The following is a 19,006-nucleotide window of genomic DNA, read 5'->3' on the forward strand; positions in this document are numbered from 1 at the left end:
AGGGGTGGGAGAAGAAGGGCTGCTTTGTTCTGGATCTGGGAATCCTGCGTCGGGCTAACCAGTGCGCTGCCTCCTGCAGAGGTAAGGGGACACCCATCTCACGCTCAGAGCCGGAGGCTGAATTTGCCCATGGCTCGTGGTGATGTAAAACTGCCCCCTCCCCCAGCTTTGTGAGCTTTGATCCCCACCCTCCAGTTGCACCCCACCTCCCCCAGTGGTGCTGCTGCGACCTCACTGAGGGCAGAGGTCAAGAGGTGACCTGCCCGGAGGAAGGTGATCTCCTCCTAGCACAGATCTGGGCCTGGGAAGTGGAGCTCAAAGCATTCTCAAGCCAGAAGTGTCTCAGGATACCAGCATGGAGAGGGGGTTTCATTGCAAACTTGCCACATGGAGCCGCCTTAGTGCTGAGAGACCTCGGATCACTGTCGAACCCAACCACGTCGCATCTTACAAAATGGGGTGACGATCTCACCCTCCCTCAAAGCTGCCCCACTTTTGTGGATGGGGGTAGGGAGTTCAGTGTCCTCACAGGGTCTGAGTTCCTTGCCTAGGTAGATAACCCAGCACTGTACATCTGTCTTCAAGATCTTGCCATTTCCCTGCATGGCTCAGCTGAACTGGTGCTGTGAGTGCCACAGACCAGGCACGGCCAGTTCAGGGGACTGGCCAGCTGCATGGCCAGGGATGTTGTCTTTGCAAAAAAAACCTCCATGGCAGTGCAACCCAGGACCCTCAAATCTCAAGAACTGCCCTGCATTAAGCCTGCTGCTGCAATGTTAGCCAACCTCTGTTATGCATGCCGTGTGTTTTACTCCCTGATGGCCCATAGGGGTGCAATGTGGCAGCTAGGAGCAAAGCGAACCTGTGGACCTTTCCCGTTGCATTGTGTGGCGGTAGCTTTATCCCAGTGTAGAGTGTGTCATGCCTAGGGTTCAGCCCAGCCCCCATCAGGAGTGTTAATACTGCCTTCCCCTCTAGAGCCTCTCAGGGAGAGCATTTCCTTTGCCCATCAGAAGCAGTGCTTGCTGGCAGGAGACTCACAAGTCCACTTAATGGTGTCTTGAGCCTGCTTGGAATGGAGGCAGGCTAATGCAATAACTTGGGCAGGAGGCGGGAGGGCCTGGAGGCCTGATCCTCTGGGTGAAATAGCTAAACTCCCTGCAGGCCTGAGTTAGATTGCAGCAGGGGGCCTGGAGTGCATCTGCATTAGTGACAGAAGCTGCTGCAAACTGAATGGGGGCTGGCCCTGGCCCTGGCATAAGTGTCCCCAGTGCCCGAGCTGCTCCAGGGAGCTTTGCCCCACGGCTGCATTTGTGCTGCACTGCTCCGTTGCAGTTGCCCTCTCTTGGTAACTGTCCCATGGCTCCCAGCCCAGCCCCCCCAATGGTGGCTTGAAGGCGATTGGGCAAAGCTTCAGGGGGAGCATGGGGAGAAAAGGCCAAGCTCCTTAGAACACACTTTGGCAAAACAGCTCCCACCCGGGCTCCCTGGGGCTACATAGAACAGTCAGTGGCAGCTGCCAACCTTGCCCCCTGTGCAGTCCAATAGTCGACTAAGCTGGCCCCGTCTGCGGTGACCTGAGGAGTATTTGCACCAAGGGGACTATTGCACCAGTGCTTCCTGCCCAAGCTCCAGGAGTCCTGGAGTCCAGGAATTAGCCTGGTTTGCAGGACGTCTAACCCAGCCTGTGCTCTGCCTGACTAGCACCATGGGAGAGCACGTGTGTGCGGACATTAGGTGTGTTACTGGCATGGGGAGGCAGGGTTACCACTTCAGCTATCTGTAGCATGGGATGTGTGTGCTTTGGGCAGAGGGGAGGGTGCCACTGTTTCATTCTGGCTACTAGGTTTTGTCTTTTGGCTACTAGCTGTCAGCTAATCGAGTCAAGCCCTGGTCAACTTGATACGGTACCAGCCTGACCCTGGTTTGCCGACCGATGAGCAGCTCTGTACAGGACAGTGACTCAAGACTGGACTAGTGGTGGGAGTTGCAGGTCTCTGTTCCTTGGCCGAGCTGGGGGAGTGGCAGGCCTGGGATGGCAGGGGAGTTGCTGGACAAGGTGGAGATGCATTGGCCAAGCTGGGGGAGTCGCAGGGCTGGGCTAGCGGGTGGGACAGAAGATCAGGCTTGAGGTGCTTTGGCAGAGGCATGTGGAGGAAGCTTGTTTGCTCCCCACAGTGCCCTAGTCTCAGACACCACCATCCAGATCCATTAGCAGCTTCCTTGCCTGCAGGGCTGTCTCAGCTGGAGCCAGTGTGTCTTGACAAGGGCAGGTAAATCATGCTGAGGAACTTCTGCGTTCCGCAGCGCCATGCAGAAGGTTGGGGCTTGCGTTCAGCAGGTGTAAGGCTGCTTTCCTCCTTCAGCTGGGCTGGGGTGAAGGGAGCTGTGCAGGGCAGAGCTGCCTCATGCCAGGAAGTTCTAGAAAGGCAGGAAAGTTCCCAGCGTTCTTGCTGCTCCTGGCCTGGCAGGGCCTGCAGCGTCAGGGAGCTAGGGGCTTATTATGCGCCTGGGGGAGACAGGAGCTCGGCCTAGGCGATCAGGGTGGGCCCGTCTGGCCTGGGAGTTTGCGACTCATCCCCCGCAACCCCAGCAGGGGTGGAAGTGACCCTGGTCAGTCATGCTGTGACGAGTATGGGCCAGCGCTGCAATAGCCCTGCAGGGCCTGCATGTTAAGGGCTGGCGTCCCGCACCCCTCCAGAGCTCAAAAAGGAGACTAGACGCAGGCAGAGAGGTGGGTGCTCTAGTTAGTCAGCAGGGTGTAGCCCACATGTGTGGGCCTGGGCGGCCCTTCACATCTTAGCCCTCTGAGCGCCATTCAGCCTCCCAGCCGCATGGTGCTCCCTGGAGCAAGAACAAAGGCTCGGCCCTGTCTGAGAGCAACTTTAAATCTGCCCACCTCCATGAGTGCAAACCCCTGCCCTGCGGCACACCCATCCCGCCTCCATCTGCAAACCCCACCCTGTATGCCCCCCCGCCCCTTCTTCCCTGTGCACACCCACCCCTCCTCCATCTGCACCCTGTACACACCCCCTTCCTCCCTTTGCTAACACCCACTCCTCCTCCCTCTGCCACCCTGAACACACCCCCGCCCCTTCCTCCCTATGTGCACATCCATCCCTCCTCCATCTGCCACCCTGTACACACCCCCACCCCTTCCTCCCTGTGTGCACATCCCCCCTCCTCCATCTGCCACCCTGTACACACCCCCGCCCTTTCCTCCCTATGTGCACATCCATCCCTCCTCCATCTGCCACCTTGTACACACCCCCACCCCTTCCTCCCTCTGCCACCCTGTACACACCCCCATCCCTTCCTCCCTGTGCAAACGCCCATCCTGTGTGCACACCCAGCCCTCCTCCATCTACACACCCTACCCTGTACACACCCTCGCCCCTTCCTCTCTATGTGCACACCCAACCCTCCTCCATCTGCCACCCTGTACACACCCCTGCCCCTTCCTCCCGGTGTGCACATCCCCCCCTCCTCCATCTGCCACCCTGTACACACCCCCGCCCCTTCCTCCCTATGTGCACATCCCCCCTCCTCCATCTGCCACCCTGTACACACCCCTGCCCCTTCCTCCCTATGTGCACATCCCCCCTCCTCCATCTGCCATCCTGTACGCACCCCCACCCCTTGCTCCCTGTGCAAACCCCCGTCCTGTGTGCACACCCAGCCCTCCTCCATCTGCAAACCACACCTTGTACACACCCCCGCCCCCTCCTCTGTGTGAACACCCACCCCTCCTCCATCTGCCACCCTGTACACACCCCCTCCCCTTCCTCCCTGTGGAAACCATAGCCCTGTGTGCAGACCCAGCCCTCCTCCATCTGCAAACCACACCCTGTACACAACCCCACCCCTTCCTCTGTGTGCACACCCACCCCTCCTCTATCTGCCATCCTGTACACACCCCCACCCCTTCTTCCATGTGCAAGCGCCTGCCCTCTGTGCACACCCACCCCCTCCTACAGCTGCAGACCCCACCCTGTACATACCCCCGCCCCTTCCTCTCTGTACAAATCCCGCCATGGGTGCACTCCATCTGCTGTCCCAGGTGTGCAAACCCCGCCCTTTATGTGCACATATGCCACATGCGTACAGATCCCACCCTTGTGTGTACAAACCCCAACTGTGTGCAGGCTCATCCCTGCTCTCCTCACACATACCCCGTGTGTGTCGAGTGCTCCTAGCAAAGCACATCAGCAATGGAATCCCCCTCCCATCTGCACACAGCTGGGGCAGGGGGAGGATTCCTGCCAGGAGGCACTGCCTGCAGTTGTGTCTTGGGGGTGAGACGTGATGGCAGCGCATGGTTCCCCACCATGCCCTCTGGTTGCAGTGTTACCCCTGCGTAAGGGCTGAGCCAGCTTGGAAAGGGGCCCAGCTATAGCTGGAGAAAGCCGGGCTGGCCTGCGAGTTCAGGTGGTGCCAGGGGCTCAGTGAGCACTGGTGCTGGCACACTGATCTCCTGTGCCAGTAGTGTTTGTTTATGGGGAACGACCAGCCCTGGAAGAAGCAGCCCCACTGCTCGTGTGGACTTCATCCCTTCAGGCTAATTCCCCCTGCACCTGCAATTCAACAGCTGCCCCAGCAGTGGAGCGCGTAACTGACTCCAGTCCCCTCCTGGGCCCCCACTCTGGAAGGGTCACAAAGATGAGATCTGGAGCCTCAGGGGAAAGCTGTAGCCAGGGAAAGAAGGGGGTGCAGGGCTGTTTGAAGGGTCCTGCACAGGGAGGCAATGGTGGGATGTAGGACGGGGACTGGACACCTGCTGGGCTGTCCTAAGCCCTGGGAGAAACGTACAGTGGGCTTGAGAGTCAAGCGGGCAGGTGGGTGGGTGGGCAGCCGAGGCACAGGGAACATCAGCTCCTGCTGTTCTCAGGACCCCCAACCACAGAAGCAGAAGAGTGAGAGGTGGATACAGTGTTTGGGGCTAGATGGACTCTTGCAATGACTCCCCTTCTGTATGCTGGTCACTTTCACTTCTCCTTCCCAGGGGTCTGGCTGTGAGCCCCGCCCTCCAGCGCAGAATCCCCCGGCCTGCTCCCTCCTGCTCTGTGTCACTGACGCTCCGGGGAAGAATGTTCTTTAAACCACCTGTGACCCCGAGAGCGGCAGGATCCGGGCACTGGGGCTGCGCCAGCCCAGCCTCCCAGTGCAGCAGGGACTGTCCGCTAGCCACCGCTAGCCACCTCCCCAGGTTAGATTTCCCGCCTGCAATGACATACGGGGCCAGCTGAGGTCGCTGGTCACCCCATGAGGGTCTCCAGCAGGGAAGAGATCCTAGACCGCAGCGAGGGGGGGGCACACCTGCCATCTGCATTTGCTAACACATGGGGAGTCTAAGAAAACAGCAATAAAACTGCCCAGGTGGGAGTGCTGGGACATCCGGATTTTTGGATCCCTGGGGGTATGTGAGGCTGTCGAGGGAGGTGGGGACTAGGCTACTTTAGACACCAAGACATCTTAGGGGGCATGGGGTGCTACTGAGCTAATCACTGAAGGGTTGCAGCACAAAGCCAAGGCAAGGGAAGAGAGAAGAGGAAGCGAGCAGAGGCTGGTGCTTTCCGAACCGGAACCTGGACAGGGGATGGGGCAGGCTGGTCGTGGTGTCCCCCCATTAGTGAGTGAAGCAAGCTTGTGCCCTGCTGACCCTGCAGCCTCATGTCTGGGGACCAGAGGCCCCTCCATCTCCTGCTTGCTGTCCGTTGCCTCTTCTGCCGCTCAGCAATGCTCCACGAGCTCAGCAGAGAGATGGGGTGGGGTGGAGGAGACGGAGTGGCCAGTTTGGCCAGGCAGGGGAGTGTGTCCTGGATCCCACGTGCCCATCCGCCTGGCTCTCTCTCTCTATCCCCGTGCAGGGCAGAGCGGCCTGGGGAAGTCAACAATGGTGAACACCCTCTTCAAGTCAAAGGTGAGCCGGAAACCCACAGGCCCCGGCTACGAGGAGCGCATCCCAAAGACAGTGCAGCTGCAGTCCGTCACCCACGGTAAGGTCCCCTGCTCCTCAGCTGTCCAGGAGCCGTGGGAAGGACCCTTTCCTCACCCCCCATGACATCCAGCTCTCCAGGAGCCCGTATGCAGGCCCCCGCCCCTGCCCAGATATCCCACCATGACCCCCTCCCCCATCCTTCTGGCAGTCCTGGCATTGCCTTGGATCCTTCCCCCCATGAGCCGCAGAGTGGACTCTTTGGGCTCAGCAAAGCCCCGTCCTCCCTCCAGGGGCCCCAGCCCACCCTGCCCTCCCCAGCCGGCTGGCGCTCGCTAGTCTCTTCCCAACAATTTCAGAAGCGCCTGCTGCCCAGGGAAACAGAGGCTCTTTTGCGAGCCTCTGGCTTGGCTGCCTCCTGTCCCTAGAGCGAACCCCCAGGGGAAGCCCAGCCTGCCCGTGGCTCCTGCCCCTCTGCTCCAGGCAGGGGAGTGAGAGCTCAGCAGGCATGGGGGCAATTCCCTGACCACGGCAGAGCTTCCATTGACTTCACTGGGGGAAGGATCTGGCCCATCGTCCCCGTCTCCCCAGCCTGGCCTGCCAGGGTGCCTGCAGGGCGGTTGCTGCTGCCCCCTGGCCTGAGTGAGCCTAGGAGATGGATTCCCCACACTGTGCCTCAGGTGCTAGGCAGTCACCAAGGTCCCTCCCCAGCCCCCACAGCTGCTAGTTCCAGGCCTGGACCACTCTGCTGCATGTGTCCGGGCAAATGCCCAAGTGGAGTGTGCCCAGAGAGCAGTGGGAAGCCAGCGGGAGCTGGGGAGGGGCTATGTGAGAGATGCCCAGCGGGGGTCAGGGGACTCCTGGAGCCCCCCTGTGACCTTGCACCCTCTGCCCCCGCTAGTTATTGAAGAGAAGGGCGTGAAGATGAAGCTGACTGTGACAGACACGCCGGGGTTCGGCGACCAGATCAACAATGAAAACTGGTAGGTTCTCGCCCAGTTCTGGGGACCCCAAGGGCAATGTGAGCGGGGCAGGAGGGAGCCCAGCAGTGCTGGCCGGGGGCGGGCTATAGAAGGAGGGACACCAGGGAAGGCTTCGGATGAGCAGCTGGTTGGTAATAACATGACACCCTTGCACCAGAGGGTCACACCCTGGCACTGCGGACTCTGCAGCTCTTTCAGCTGCGTGAGCTAGATCCATTGAGCTCCAGGCAGTTACTGTGGGGGGTTTCAGAGGAGACCCTAAAACCCAGCTCTGTGGGGACACCAAAGCTCTTGGGACACTTCTGTAAGAGTTAGGGATTTGGTTAAAACACCACCCCATTCCTCCAACCCCACCTTGCTGAAGGGTTTATGCCACGCTGTCAGATCTGAGCGCCTTCTGCTGTGTGCTGGTGCTGGTGCTGGTCTCCTCCCCAGAGGTGGCTGCCTTTCAGTGGTGGGTGGGACAGTTCCTGTGTGTGCAGTGTGCCTAGGGGATGTGAATGATCAGTCTCTTGTCTCCTCTCCCATCACCCAGCTGGGACCCCATCATCAAGTACATCAACGAGCAGTACGAGAAGTACCTGAGAGAGGAGATCCTCATCAGCCGCAAACGGAAGATCCCGGACACCAGGGTCCACAGCTGTGTGTACTTCGTGCCACCCACTGGCCACTGGTGAGCTGTGATCAATCTCTGCCCGCTCCTGAGTGCCCAGTCCCCTGCCTGGCTACCCAAATGCCCTGCTAGGCTGACCTCTCCCAGGGGCGGGAGGGGCAGCCTGAGCCCTTTGCAAGGGATTGGCTGGCTCATGGAGCTGCTAGTGGGATGAGGAAGCCAGCTTGCCTCCGACTGGGGCAGTAACCAGCTCAGCTGGCTGGAGGCCAGTGTGTGGCGTGTGAATCCGTCTTGGGCCAGTTCCTAGCGAAGGAGAGTCCACGTCTCGGCTGGCCCCCTGCTGCCCATCTCAGCGGGCCCCTCTGGGTCAGCCCCACAGCTAGGGCTAGAGGACTTGACTCTCCATTCCCATTGGCCTCTCTGCTCTGGACACCTGATGGTGCCACTGGTCTGAAGGCAGTGGCTGGCTGTCTCTGCCCCAGTCTGCCAGGGTGGGGCCGATGTCTGGGGAAAGGAAAGGCCGGGAAAGCAGCATGAGCATGTAGGGTCTACAATCTTGTTGTGCCAGTGCCCCCCTCTGGCCATACTGAACACCCAGGGTTTTTCCTTCTCAGGCTGCGTCCCTTGGATCTGGAGTTCATGAGGCGGCTGAGTAAGATCGTCAACGTGGTGCCAGTGATCGCCAAGGCAGACACCCTGACCCTGGAGGAACGGGCCGAGTTCAAGAAAAGGGTGAGGGGCCTCGGAAGGGAGAGATGCAGCTCTTACCTCACCTGGGAGGAGGGCAGGCCAGTGCAGCTGTGCACGGGAACCCCAGATCCCTTGGGGGCCAGGCAGCATGGCTTGAGGTGCCTCTCGGGTGGGTTGGGGGCTGAGTGATGTTAAAGGGACTGGGCATGGCCCCAGCACCGAGGGCCGGGCTGAGTAAGATTCCCCCAAACAGCTGGGTGGTCTCCAATAGGGCCAGGGCAGCCCAAGAGCCCACGGTGTCTCTTCTCCCCCCAGCTGAGCAGAGGCACATCAGGGACAGAGAGGAAAGTAGGAGGAGGCAGCAACTCATGGTCACTGTCATGGAGTGTGGGGGAGTCAGGGCCCTGCACCCCCCACTTCCTGCGATTCACTGTGACTCTCAGCCAGGCAGTAAAACAGAAGGTTTATTAGACGACAGGAACATGGTCCCAAGCAGGGCTTGAAGGTACAACCAGGACCTCCCAGGCAGGTCCCTCTGGGGGACAAGGATCTTAGACCCCAGATTTGGGGTTCCCTGCCTCTTCCTAGCCAGCCCAAAACTGAAACCAAACACCCCTCCAGCAGGGTCTCTCCCCCCACCTTTGTTCAGTTTCCCGGGCCAAAGGTGTTGACTCGCCCCACCCCCCTTCCTGGCTCAGGTTACAGGCTCAGGTTACAGGCTCAGGTACCCTCCCTCACCTAAAGTCATCCCCTGCTCTCCCATCCCCCACGCAGACATTCCCAGGTCAATCCACCCCGCTCCCTGCTCCCTGCTGCCTCACAGTCACGGCATCTGACACCCGAGTAAGGGGGTTAACCTCAGTGTCCCAGCCAATATCAGCTCCTGCAATGACCCCTGCCCACCTGAAATCCCCCCATGCGAGTCAGTTGGATACAGGGTTCTAAGCACATAGATAGTGTTGCTGCGTGCTGTTTAACAGGTGCCCTGCTCCATCCCAGAGGTGGCCACATTTCAGTGGTAGGAGAGATTATATACTCTCTTGAGGGCCTTAGGATGAACAGTAGCCAACTCCATTGCTAGCACAGAGCGATTTCACAGGCACTGTCTCCTGCAGATCCAGAAGGACTTGAAGGCCCATGGCATCAGCGTCTATCCCCAGGAGGATTTTGATGACAACTCAGACGACAGGATATTGAATAATAAAATTCGAGTGAGTGCTGGGAGGCTGGGTGTGTGGGGGGAAGAGCTGAGCTGGGCTGTGACCAGCTGCCGTGGGATGCTCTGTGTCCCTCTCTGGCTGGGACAGGCAGATGGGCAGCTGTGCTGAGCAGTGACAGCAGTGCTGAGGAGGGAGCCTGCCTCTGAGTGGTGGTGCCAGGGCTCGCTGATTGGAGAGGTGGGCCTGTCCCAGTTCTACAGTGACTCTGCCCCCTCTTCCCATCCAGGACAAAATCCCCTTTGCGGTGGTGGGAGCGGACAAGGAGCATCAGGTGAACGGCAAGAGGATCCTGGGCCGCAAGACCAAGTGGGGGATCATTGAAGGTAACAGGTCCCTCGAACATGGGTGAGGCGCAGCTCCAGGTTCCCCATCCTGAGCAGAGAGGGCAGCTGGGTGCTCCTAGTGTTGAGATGGATCCTGTCCCCCAGCTGCCCAGCTCCCAGTAGACCTCCACTATCACTGGCTCTGTCCCCCTGTAGTGGCTGGTCTGTGGACGGAGGGTTTGGAGGGTTTCTGAGCCTCGGGCTGGTAAATCCACTGCCCCTCCCAGATGCGCCCCAGCCAGGGGCCTGGTTGCACCCTGGTGGAGCTGGGTTCCTCGGCATACTGCTCCGCTTGCATCTGCACTCCCAGCCCCTGCTGTTTTGGACAGGCTTCTGGAGCCCTGTGCCCAGTGGTGCCCTTGTGTCCAAAGCCAGCTGCGGCTGTCCTCCCAGCTCCTTCCCGGGCCCACTGAACGGGCCGCCTTTCCAGGCCAGCTCCTCCTCCAGGCCAGAAGGTTTCCTTGGGTCCTGAGAGTAGGCTGCGACCCAGCAGTGAGCAAGGGCTCAGGTTGGGGGCACTCAGCAGCAAAAATCCTGGCTCTTGGTATTGAGGGTTTCTGGTCCTGCCCTCCCCCGGGGCTGGCATTGGGGAGGAAGGAGGTGCTCAAACTTCTTAGACCCCCAAAGTGTGGGGCGAAGGTTCAGACTGGCCCATCCTGCCTGCCCATCCCCAGTCAGGCTCTTCAGGCCTCGTCCTGAGGCCTGCATGTGTGTTAGGGCAGTGGGCAGAGTGCCAGGCAGCCGGGACCCTCCCCAGAGCTCTGACACTCCGTGCTTGCTCTAGGACCGCTCCTGAGCTGAGTCCCCTTCCACTCCTGTAACGCTGGAGTCCCCAGCACTGGCTCTGCCCAGCATCTGTGGGGTGGAGCTGCGATCGTGCCCCTGCCTTCACCTCTCGCTCCCAGCGATCTGCCAGGCTGCTGTGATACCTGGCTTCTGCAGCAAGCGCCCCTCCCAGCATCATACCTGGGCTGCAATAAACCTGACACGCAGGGCCTGGGAAGTGCAGCAAGCAGGCATCCTCCCAAGCCAGCCGTCCCCTGAGCACTGCTGCAGCCAGTGCAGCTGGGAGCTGCTCCCCAAGAGACCCACAGGCCCAGTAGGGAGCTGGAGCCTGTCTGGGCCCTGCCCGCTCCACTCTAGAGCTGTGCTGCTCCCTGAGCACCGGGGATCCGCAGGCTCTGCTGAGAGCCTGTTGGCAGAGCTGGGGTGAAGCGTGTGCAGCACCAAGCCCATCCCTCGCACTCAGGACAGCCAGGACATACACTGCACTCGGGTCACCCCTCTGAACTAGTCAGAATGATGCTAGCGTAGAACGTGGCCCATTATATTTTAGCTTTCCTCCAGCACCGCGCGGAGAGTCACCGCTGGAGATGCAGCCTTCTTCCCAGACCCCCAACCTCTTGGGTGTGCAGGGATCCATGGGCTTCGTCCCCAGGCAGGGACGCTGTGGTGCTCTGCCATGGCCGTGTTCCTGCAGTCTGAGCAATGGGCCTACCCATCCTCCCCCACATCCCAAGCAGTTGCTGTAGCCTCAAGCCCTTTCCCCCTATGAGCCCTTGCACCTGCGCCTGGCTGGTGCTGGGGGTCAGCTGGGGCCTGGGAAGAGCCTCCCTGGAGCGCGTTACCAAGGACCTCTTCATTTTTCAAAGGCAGCCACGGCGCTGCCAGGTAACCCGTCTGAACGCTGGCTGAAGGCTCCCAGCTGCTACCTGGCTGTGCTCCGTGCCAAAGGGAGACTCACCAGCATCTCACCGTGCATGGAGGGGACTGGCACGGCTGCAGGGGGGCTGCTGGAGCTGGCCTGGCACTCCCACACCCATGCAAAGCCAAGCTGACACACATGAACCCCTAGGCACGTGCTCTGCATGTGGAATTGCACGGGGACACACACGGAATATGACAGACATGGGCTGGAAGGGAACTGGGGCGGTCGATTAGTCTAGCCCCCTGCGCTGAGGCAGGACCAAGTAAACCTAGACCCTCCCTGTCAGGTGTTTGTCAGCAAGGATTCCAAGCCTGTATACCCATGTGCAGCCATCATATGTGTGCTAACGTATATTTATTTGTATTATTGCAGGGCTTCCCCCACAAGCCCGTACGTGCACACACGATGAGCGCTTCCTGGCACTCACATACCCAGACTCTCACTGCACATGCGATGTCTCTGAACACCACTGTACACATAGCTGCACCCGGGAGCAGCCCACCGACACGCCTCCACGTACGCACACACGTGCAACCCCCAGACATGTGCAAACCAGGGCTGTTCCTGGGTCCCCCTGCAGCACTCATTGGGGTCCCGTTGCTGTGTCCACTCCATCGGGGCAGGCCTCGTAGAGCACCATGCTTAGGCCGCTGCCTGGACGCGGTGCCCTGGAGTTGGGCTGCTCTTTTGAACACAGGGCTGCTGCTGTTCTGTTGAGATTGCAGCTGCCTGCATGTCGCCCCTGCCATTTACCAATGTACATACATGGGAGCCTGCTGCCCCCTAGTGACCACCTGTCTCCTTGCAGCTCCCCAGCAGGAGTGAAAGGCTCCTGGATCCTCCTAGGGCAGGCTCTAGTCTCCCAGTAAAAGACAGAGTGGACAAGATGCAGTTAAAAGCCAAGGTGGCAGGACATGGGGTGCTGCTCTGACCAGAGTGGCTTTGACTGCATTCCTTATGCATCTGAATCCCTCCAGTAGGACTACACCTCGTCTGTGTCTTGTTTTTCAGTGGAGAACCCAGCACACTGCGAATTCCCCCTGCTCCGAGACCTGCTCATCCGGTGAGACGTCCGCCTGGGCCCGCTCCCCTAACGTTCAAGGAGAGGGGTACAGCCCAAGGCACGCAGGGTGGGGTTGGGGAGGGCCTGGCCCCCGCTTGGAGCCCATCCCTGTGCAGGGCTCAGCACCCTCCACTCCCAGGGAAAGCCATAGGAGTTGGGTTACTCAGCAGGGAGTGCAGGATTGGGCTGAAGTCCTGGAGGGGAAGCCATGGCACAGTGAGGGCAGCCCTTAGGGGACTGGCAAAGGGGGTGGTGCTTCTGGAGAGAGGGGGATGGCAGCAAGGCTCTGCCCCTCATAGTGGGATGGCTTTTACAGCACATGCTTAGCCTGTTTGGGGGCCTCTGGCTGCAGGGCCCAGGGCGTGGCTGGAGCTGTTCTTCCTGCCCCTTTACTCCCTGCCTCTCGCTCTCCACCTGCCCCAGGTCCCACCTGCAGGATCTCAAGGACATCACTCACAACATGCATTACGAGAGCTACCGCGTGCAGCGGCTCAACGAGAGCAACCGGCTGGCGCTGAGCCCCATCAACGGGCTGCTGGGGAAGGACGAGGTGGAGAGCGACCTCTGAGCAGCGAGAGCAGGGAGTCCTCCTCCCAGACAGCACCCACAGACTGGCTGAGGGGGGGAGGAGCTGAGATCCCCACCCCCTGGACAGAGCTCCTCCGTTCTCACTGCCCTACCCAAGTGCCCTAGTGCTGGGCTAGGCACCGTCTCTGCCGATGCACCAAAACCTTCCTGCCATGCAACAGCCTTAAGCAAAGAACGAGTCCCGGGAGGCTGTGCCCCACTGCTCCCCATCCCCATCCCCCTTGGTGACTTTTCATAGAGCTCATAGGTTCCTGGCACACGCACCCTCTGCACCGCTGCTTCCCGACAAGCACACCCCAGTTCTGGACAGAGCCCCACCCTACCACAGAGCACAGTCTGGAGCCAGTGGGCCTGACCCCCTGAGACCCAAGCAGCACCCACGGGAAGGCGTAGAGGCGCAGGCCTTTCCCACTTCCTGCCTTTGCCCCCAGGACAGGGGCAGCCTCAGGCCTGTGCTGCTGAGAACAGCCTCACCTCCTGATGTTCCCCACCTGGGCTGTTGCCCTGAGACTCCAGCTCCTTCGGGAGGCCCAGCGCCTGTATCTCCCATGAGGGACAACTGGAGTAGAACACCGCCCCGTGTGCTGTGGGGCAGAGGGGGCCCTTCCTGCTGTGGGGTGGAGGGAGCCCTGGGGCTGGCAAGGCAGAGCCAGCCCTTCCTGCTGGGGGATGAGTGAAGCTCTGGGAGGTGGAGGTACCCAGCCAGCCTCTCCCATGCCCTTAGGGGACAGCTCAGTGGAATTTCTCTAAGGGTTCTGACCCATCCTACAGAGGGCTAGAGCCTGTAGCTGCCCATGAGAGTAGGGAAAAGGTGGGATGGGCAGTGCTAAGATTTGGGGGATAGCAGAGGGGGACGGAGGCCCAACCGGCTGCCCCTTGGGCAGAGCCGCCAGCAGTGTGTGTCCAAACCACACGTGGGCTGGGAAAAGCCGGGGGCAGGGCAAGGAGATGGATGCAGGCTGCCCCAGCTAGGAGAGAGGCATTGGTGGGAGGTCCAGGGCTGGGGATGAGCGCCGGGCAGCGGGAGGAGCGAGGGGTGTCACGGGGAAATCCCCTCCAGCCCACCGGGTGGGGCTTGGCCATTTACTGTCCTCTATACGGCTGGGGCTGGGGCTGGGGCTGGGGCTCGTTCTATTGCTGGAGGCTCTGGTCACACATTAAAGATCCCCCTGCAGCCTTGGCCTGGTGCCTGTTCATCCCCTCACAGGGAAGGAGGTGGTGCAGAGTTACTCCCTCCCGGGGCCCATGTACAGCGCTTCAGCCAGTGTCCCCTTCTTGCAGCCGCCTGGTGCATCTACTCCTGACCCATCCCCATTTGGAGCCCCTTCCCCGCCAGGACCCTTGGCCTCCCCCAGATGGGGGCAAGAGGCTAAAAAGACCTGGGGGTCCTGAGCCATTGCCACTGACAGGGAATGAGCAGTGGGGCTATGAGGCTCCTTCCAGCAGGGAGTCCCCTTCCCCCCACCCTCCCAAACCCAGCGGTGCTCTGCCTGGGGTGTCAACCCAGACTAAGCTCCCCGAGAAGCCAAGTGCCTGGAGACTGAGCCTGGAGCCCAACAGGGAAGGCTGCAGCCAGCCCCTTGCAGGGATGGAGGAATCATCAGCAGTCAGCTGGGGCTGTGCCCTGGCCAGCCCAGAGCGACCCACCCTGCCAGCTGTTTTCTCCACCTGGCAATCCAGCCAGCTCCCCTTGGCCACTCCCCCACCCTGCCAGCTCCTTCTCCACAGGACCCTCCAGCCAGCTCCCCTGGGCCACTCCCCCACCCTGCCAGCCCCTTCTCCACAGGACCATCCAGCCAGCTCCCCTGGGCCACTCCCCCACCCTGCCAGCTGCCTTCTCCACAGGGCCCTCCAGCCAGCTCCCCTGGGTCACTCCCCCACCCTGCCAGCCCCTTCTCCACAGGACCCTCCAGCCAGCTCCCCTGGGCCACTCACCCACCCTGCCAGCCCCCCTCTCCACAGCGCCCTCCCGCCATCTCCCCTGGGCCACTCCCCCACCCTGCTCCCTAGCCCCACCCTCCTAGAGGTCTGCTCGGGCACAGCTGACTGCACCCAGCCCAAGAGTGAGTCGAGTCCTTTTCACACCTGGCCCTGACCCTCTCACACCACTGCCTCTGTCCTCTTGTCTTTGGGGCTCAGCCCAGTGGGGGCTCCCCTCACCCCATACCCATGAACCATCCCCAGCTGCCTTGCCCATGGGGTCAGCACAGCAGGCTGCTGCATGCCCCCCTCCTGCCGGCTGCCCCCTGCTGCACTGTGGGTGCTGCCAGCTCCTCAGCACACTCACTCTGCAGGGCACCGGTGCAGTGAGTTGGTGGCAGCTGGCAGGAGCTGGACATGCAGCTGCCGACGTCCCAGGCAGGAGGAGTGAGCAGACCCAATCCGAACCCAACCCTTGCAGGCTGGCCCCTCGGGCTGCAAGGCTCTGCTCTCCGCCCTCTGCCAGCGAGGGCCAATGCACCTGTAATTGAGGCTAGTAAGGAAAGCAGGTCGAAAGCATTGGCTCTGGGATAATTGCCCTAGAGTCTCCAGCTGAAAGCAGAGCCCTTGTGGTGGGTACTGGATAGCTGGCCTGGTACATGCAAGCCGGCAATGCAGAGCTCCACGCAGGGCCTGTTTGTCTAGGGGTGGGATGGAGGGCAGCTCCCTGCATTGCCTGGCAGCTCTTAACGTGCTCTCGTGGGGCTCTGCAGAGCCTGCCCCCAACCCCCCAGTCCATTTAGGGCTGGCCAGGAGCTGGGACTGAATGGTGCTGCAGGGGCGTGTGCTGTGAGCTCCCCAAGTGGTCCCACCACTCCTTTGCAGCACTCCTCTTTGCTCATGCTACAGGCCCATTTCACTGCCGATCACTGGTTGCTAAAGACTATAAAATACTGCAGACTAGTTGCCAGGGCATAAAAACACCAACTCAGCCCCTGCTGCTCCCCCTGAGTACAAGAGCGGCACAGGGTCGCTGGGAGCATGGTAGGGGATCTCCTGCCCCAGCCACAATTTGAAGACTTCAATAACTCGGACATAGGTTAGGGGTTTGTTATAGAAGTGGATGGGTAGGGTTCTGTGGCCTGCTTTGTGCAGGAGGTCAGACTAGATGATCATATTGGTCCCTTCTGACCCTAAAGTCCATAAGTCCATGAACGGGCTGGGCTTCCCACAGGGGCCATAGCCCTGTATGGCAAGGGACCGCCCCAGGGCTAGAGGAGATCCCCAGGAGGGAGGGTGTAAGACCCTGCACCACCATTCGCAGATGAAGATGGCCTGGGATCCCCGCTCTGGGCTGGGTCCTAGCGTAGGGCTGGCCCACAATGCTGATAAGCCAGTTAACTTGTGCGAAGTCTGCCCCTGCACAGCTTGTTTGCTCACTGGGGAGAGGAAAACCCCAGCTCAGTCTAGCACCAAGCAACAGTCCCTTGCTTGGCCTCAGCCCGGCTGGGTGGCCTTAGCAAGGGGCTTCATGCCCTTGGACCTGGGTTCTCTATCTGGAAAATTGGGCTACCCCTTCCCAGGGGCTGAATCCACTAGCCAGCGGGAGGTAGTACCTAGATCCTGCCATTCCCTTAATCCAGTGCAGTGAGGTCCTTTACAGAGCTGGACTCCTCCACATTCCCAGCTCTGGGCGTAGCACTGACCTCTTCTCTCCAGTCACTGCACTATCCAGCCTCCAGGGACTCTGGCAGGCCCCATTAATCATTTGCAAACAGTCTGGCCCTGTGCCCCTACCTGGCCTGCTCCTCATTTCCAGCAGTGTGCCGGCTGGGGACTAGCACTGCGTATCAAGGCCCCTGCTGAGGAGAGGGAGCTGGTCTGTCTGCCCTAGCTCTGGGGGTTAGGAGAGGTGCTATGAGCCATGGGCCCCTCTGCTCACTAGCTGTCTCCATCTCCCCTAGCCAGAGAGAGCTCCCACCCAGGAATGCTACAGCCACTGATCTGGGGAGGCCAACCTGTGACCCCCTGCATCTGATTTTCAGTGAGGCTGAGTACCTTACCTGCAGCTTGATAGCAAGGCAAGCCACAGCCACATGGCCCACCTCTGGAAATCAGGCCCCACGTGCCCAGACTGGTCACCCAAGCGCTGAGTCCCCAGGATCGGTGGGCATTTTACATGCAATTGCCTGTGCCTGGAGCATGCTGCTCTCCTCCTCTGCCTCCTTTACCACCACCCCCACCCCTGAGGAACCCAAACACAATAACCTTGCCCACTCTGTAGCACTGCCCACACCACGGCATGTGCAAACACCACCTGAATCCCTTCATCTGGCAGCGAAATGCAGCCACCTCTGGGGTGGAACGCAACAGGTATTTGACGGAGCCGAGCAATGCTATAATGCACCAGCTGGGAACTCTCAGGATGTGGATGGGGTGGAGGGCAGGCAAGTGGAACCCAGGAGTCCTGCACCCAGGCCTGTGCTTCAATCGCAAGAGCTGTCACCTAGTCCCTTCTCCGCTGGGACACGGGGAGCAGCCAGGAGGAACCTGCTGTGCTGTGAGGAACAAAGTTCATCAAGTAGCACTGAGCAAACCAAACCTACAGACAGAGTGCGCCAAAGGGTAGCTTCCTGCAGCAAAGGCTGTTTCCCCCGCAAGGAGCTGGCGTGTCAGGTTCTTGGGCCAAAGTCCAAAGGAGCGTGAAGCGCCGGAGGCACTCAGTTATGCAAAGAGCCGTTCCCAGCTCAGCACAGCTCAGCTCAGGCCAGGTTTCCTTTCACATCACCTGCCAAAGCTGCTGCTGAAGGATTGATGGGGTCCTCACCCAACTCACAGCCCCTGTCCAGTAGCTGAGGCAATAGGCCCCATCTTGCTAGTTCTTACTAAATGGGATTACAAGTGGTGGTGTGGGGGTTAAAACCCCAGCAGCCCTAGGCCTAGCCCAGCAATGAAAGCGCAGGAGGAAGAGAGCCAAGGAGATCTCCCAAGGGTGATAAATGGGGGCCAGTCAGCACCAGTTCAGCCTGGATCGCTCCAGGGCTGAATCCTCTAGGGCCACTCCTCCACCTGAACCTCCTCAGTCTCACCTGGAACAGCTACTGCATCAACCCACCTGCTGCCACACGCTCCCCAGGGCCCCGTTCCTGCACCCACAACCCCTGGCACCTGCATGGAGCCAGCTGTAGGCTTAAGCCCTGGATTGGCGGCACCTCTGGCCTCAAGCACATCCAGCTGCAAAGAACACCAGCTGTTTTCACATTCCTGGATGGCACCTCCTGTTCTCTGAGGGCCACAGGCTTTAACACAGCCTCACGCTGTCTCCTCCTCCCTTCAGCGCAGGTGCGAACCTCCCAGCGTGCACCCCTCCCCCCTTTGCTTTACAGAGAGAAGGTAAGCACATGGGCTGCTGGCTGCTAGCCCAGCTCAGGGGAACCGGCTCGGTGGGGGAAGCACTCAGGTGAGCAGCCATTGTGAGCTCATGGCACTGTGCACCACTAACATTCTCCCTGGCCCCAGCTTTGCAGTGGTGTAGCCCTGTTGACTTCATTACAGTGCCTCCTCATTTACACCAGCATGGATGAAATCAGAATCAGCCATGTAGCCCCCGCGTACACACACCTCGCCCAGGTGTGAAGGACCCCATGGGGCTAGGGGGCAGCAGGCTCAGTGAGGAGTGAGTCTGTGTGGACAGACGCTTTGGAGCATGGCAGTCTGAGTGGAGGGGGCAGGTGATCTAGTTACAGAGAGTTTCCAGGAACCAGCCAGCTGCAGGACACCATGAGTTGCTCTTTAACCAGCTCCCCTGTTAATGATCTACTCTGCTGCTGCCCTGCCCTGAGCAAGAGGCTGAGCGAGCACAGGGGCACCTCCTGGAATTCAGCTCCTGCAGCAGGCCAGGCAGCCAGCCCCCTCGATGCCAAAGAAGCCCTTCACATCCAGCATTGTGCAGAGCTGGAGGAT

General features: G+C 60.3%; 1 protein-coding gene across 3 annotated transcripts in view; it reads left to right on the top strand.

The window, feature by feature from the left end:
* SEPTIN12 (septin 12) overlaps nt 1-14,305 on the top strand; it is a 95,346-nt gene extending 81,041 nt beyond the window's left edge. For all 3 annotated transcript variants that reach the window (XM_050968171.1, XM_050968170.1, XM_050968173.1), the window contains 8 exons: nt 5,868-5,996; nt 6,837-6,918; nt 7,454-7,591; nt 8,146-8,263; nt 9,337-9,432; nt 9,668-9,764; nt 12,484-12,535; nt 12,959-14,305. In XM_050968171.1, the coding sequence (XP_050824128.1) occupies nt 5,868-5,996; nt 6,837-6,918; nt 7,454-7,591; nt 8,146-8,263; nt 9,337-9,432; nt 9,668-9,764; nt 12,484-12,535; nt 12,959-13,103 (857 nt within the window). In that variant the 3' untranslated portion in view covers nt 13,104-14,305. The remainder of the gene's footprint in view (nt 1-5,867; nt 5,997-6,836; nt 6,919-7,453; nt 7,592-8,145; nt 8,264-9,336; nt 9,433-9,667; nt 9,765-12,483; nt 12,536-12,958) is intronic.
* Nucleotides 14,306-19,006: the final 4,701 nt, after the last annotated feature.

This window comes from Gopherus flavomarginatus, chromosome 9 (assembly GCF_025201925.1).
Source record: "Gopherus flavomarginatus isolate rGopFla2 chromosome 9, rGopFla2.mat.asm, whole genome shotgun sequence".
Taxonomy (NCBI): Eukaryota; Metazoa; Chordata; order Testudines; family Testudinidae; genus Gopherus; species Gopherus flavomarginatus.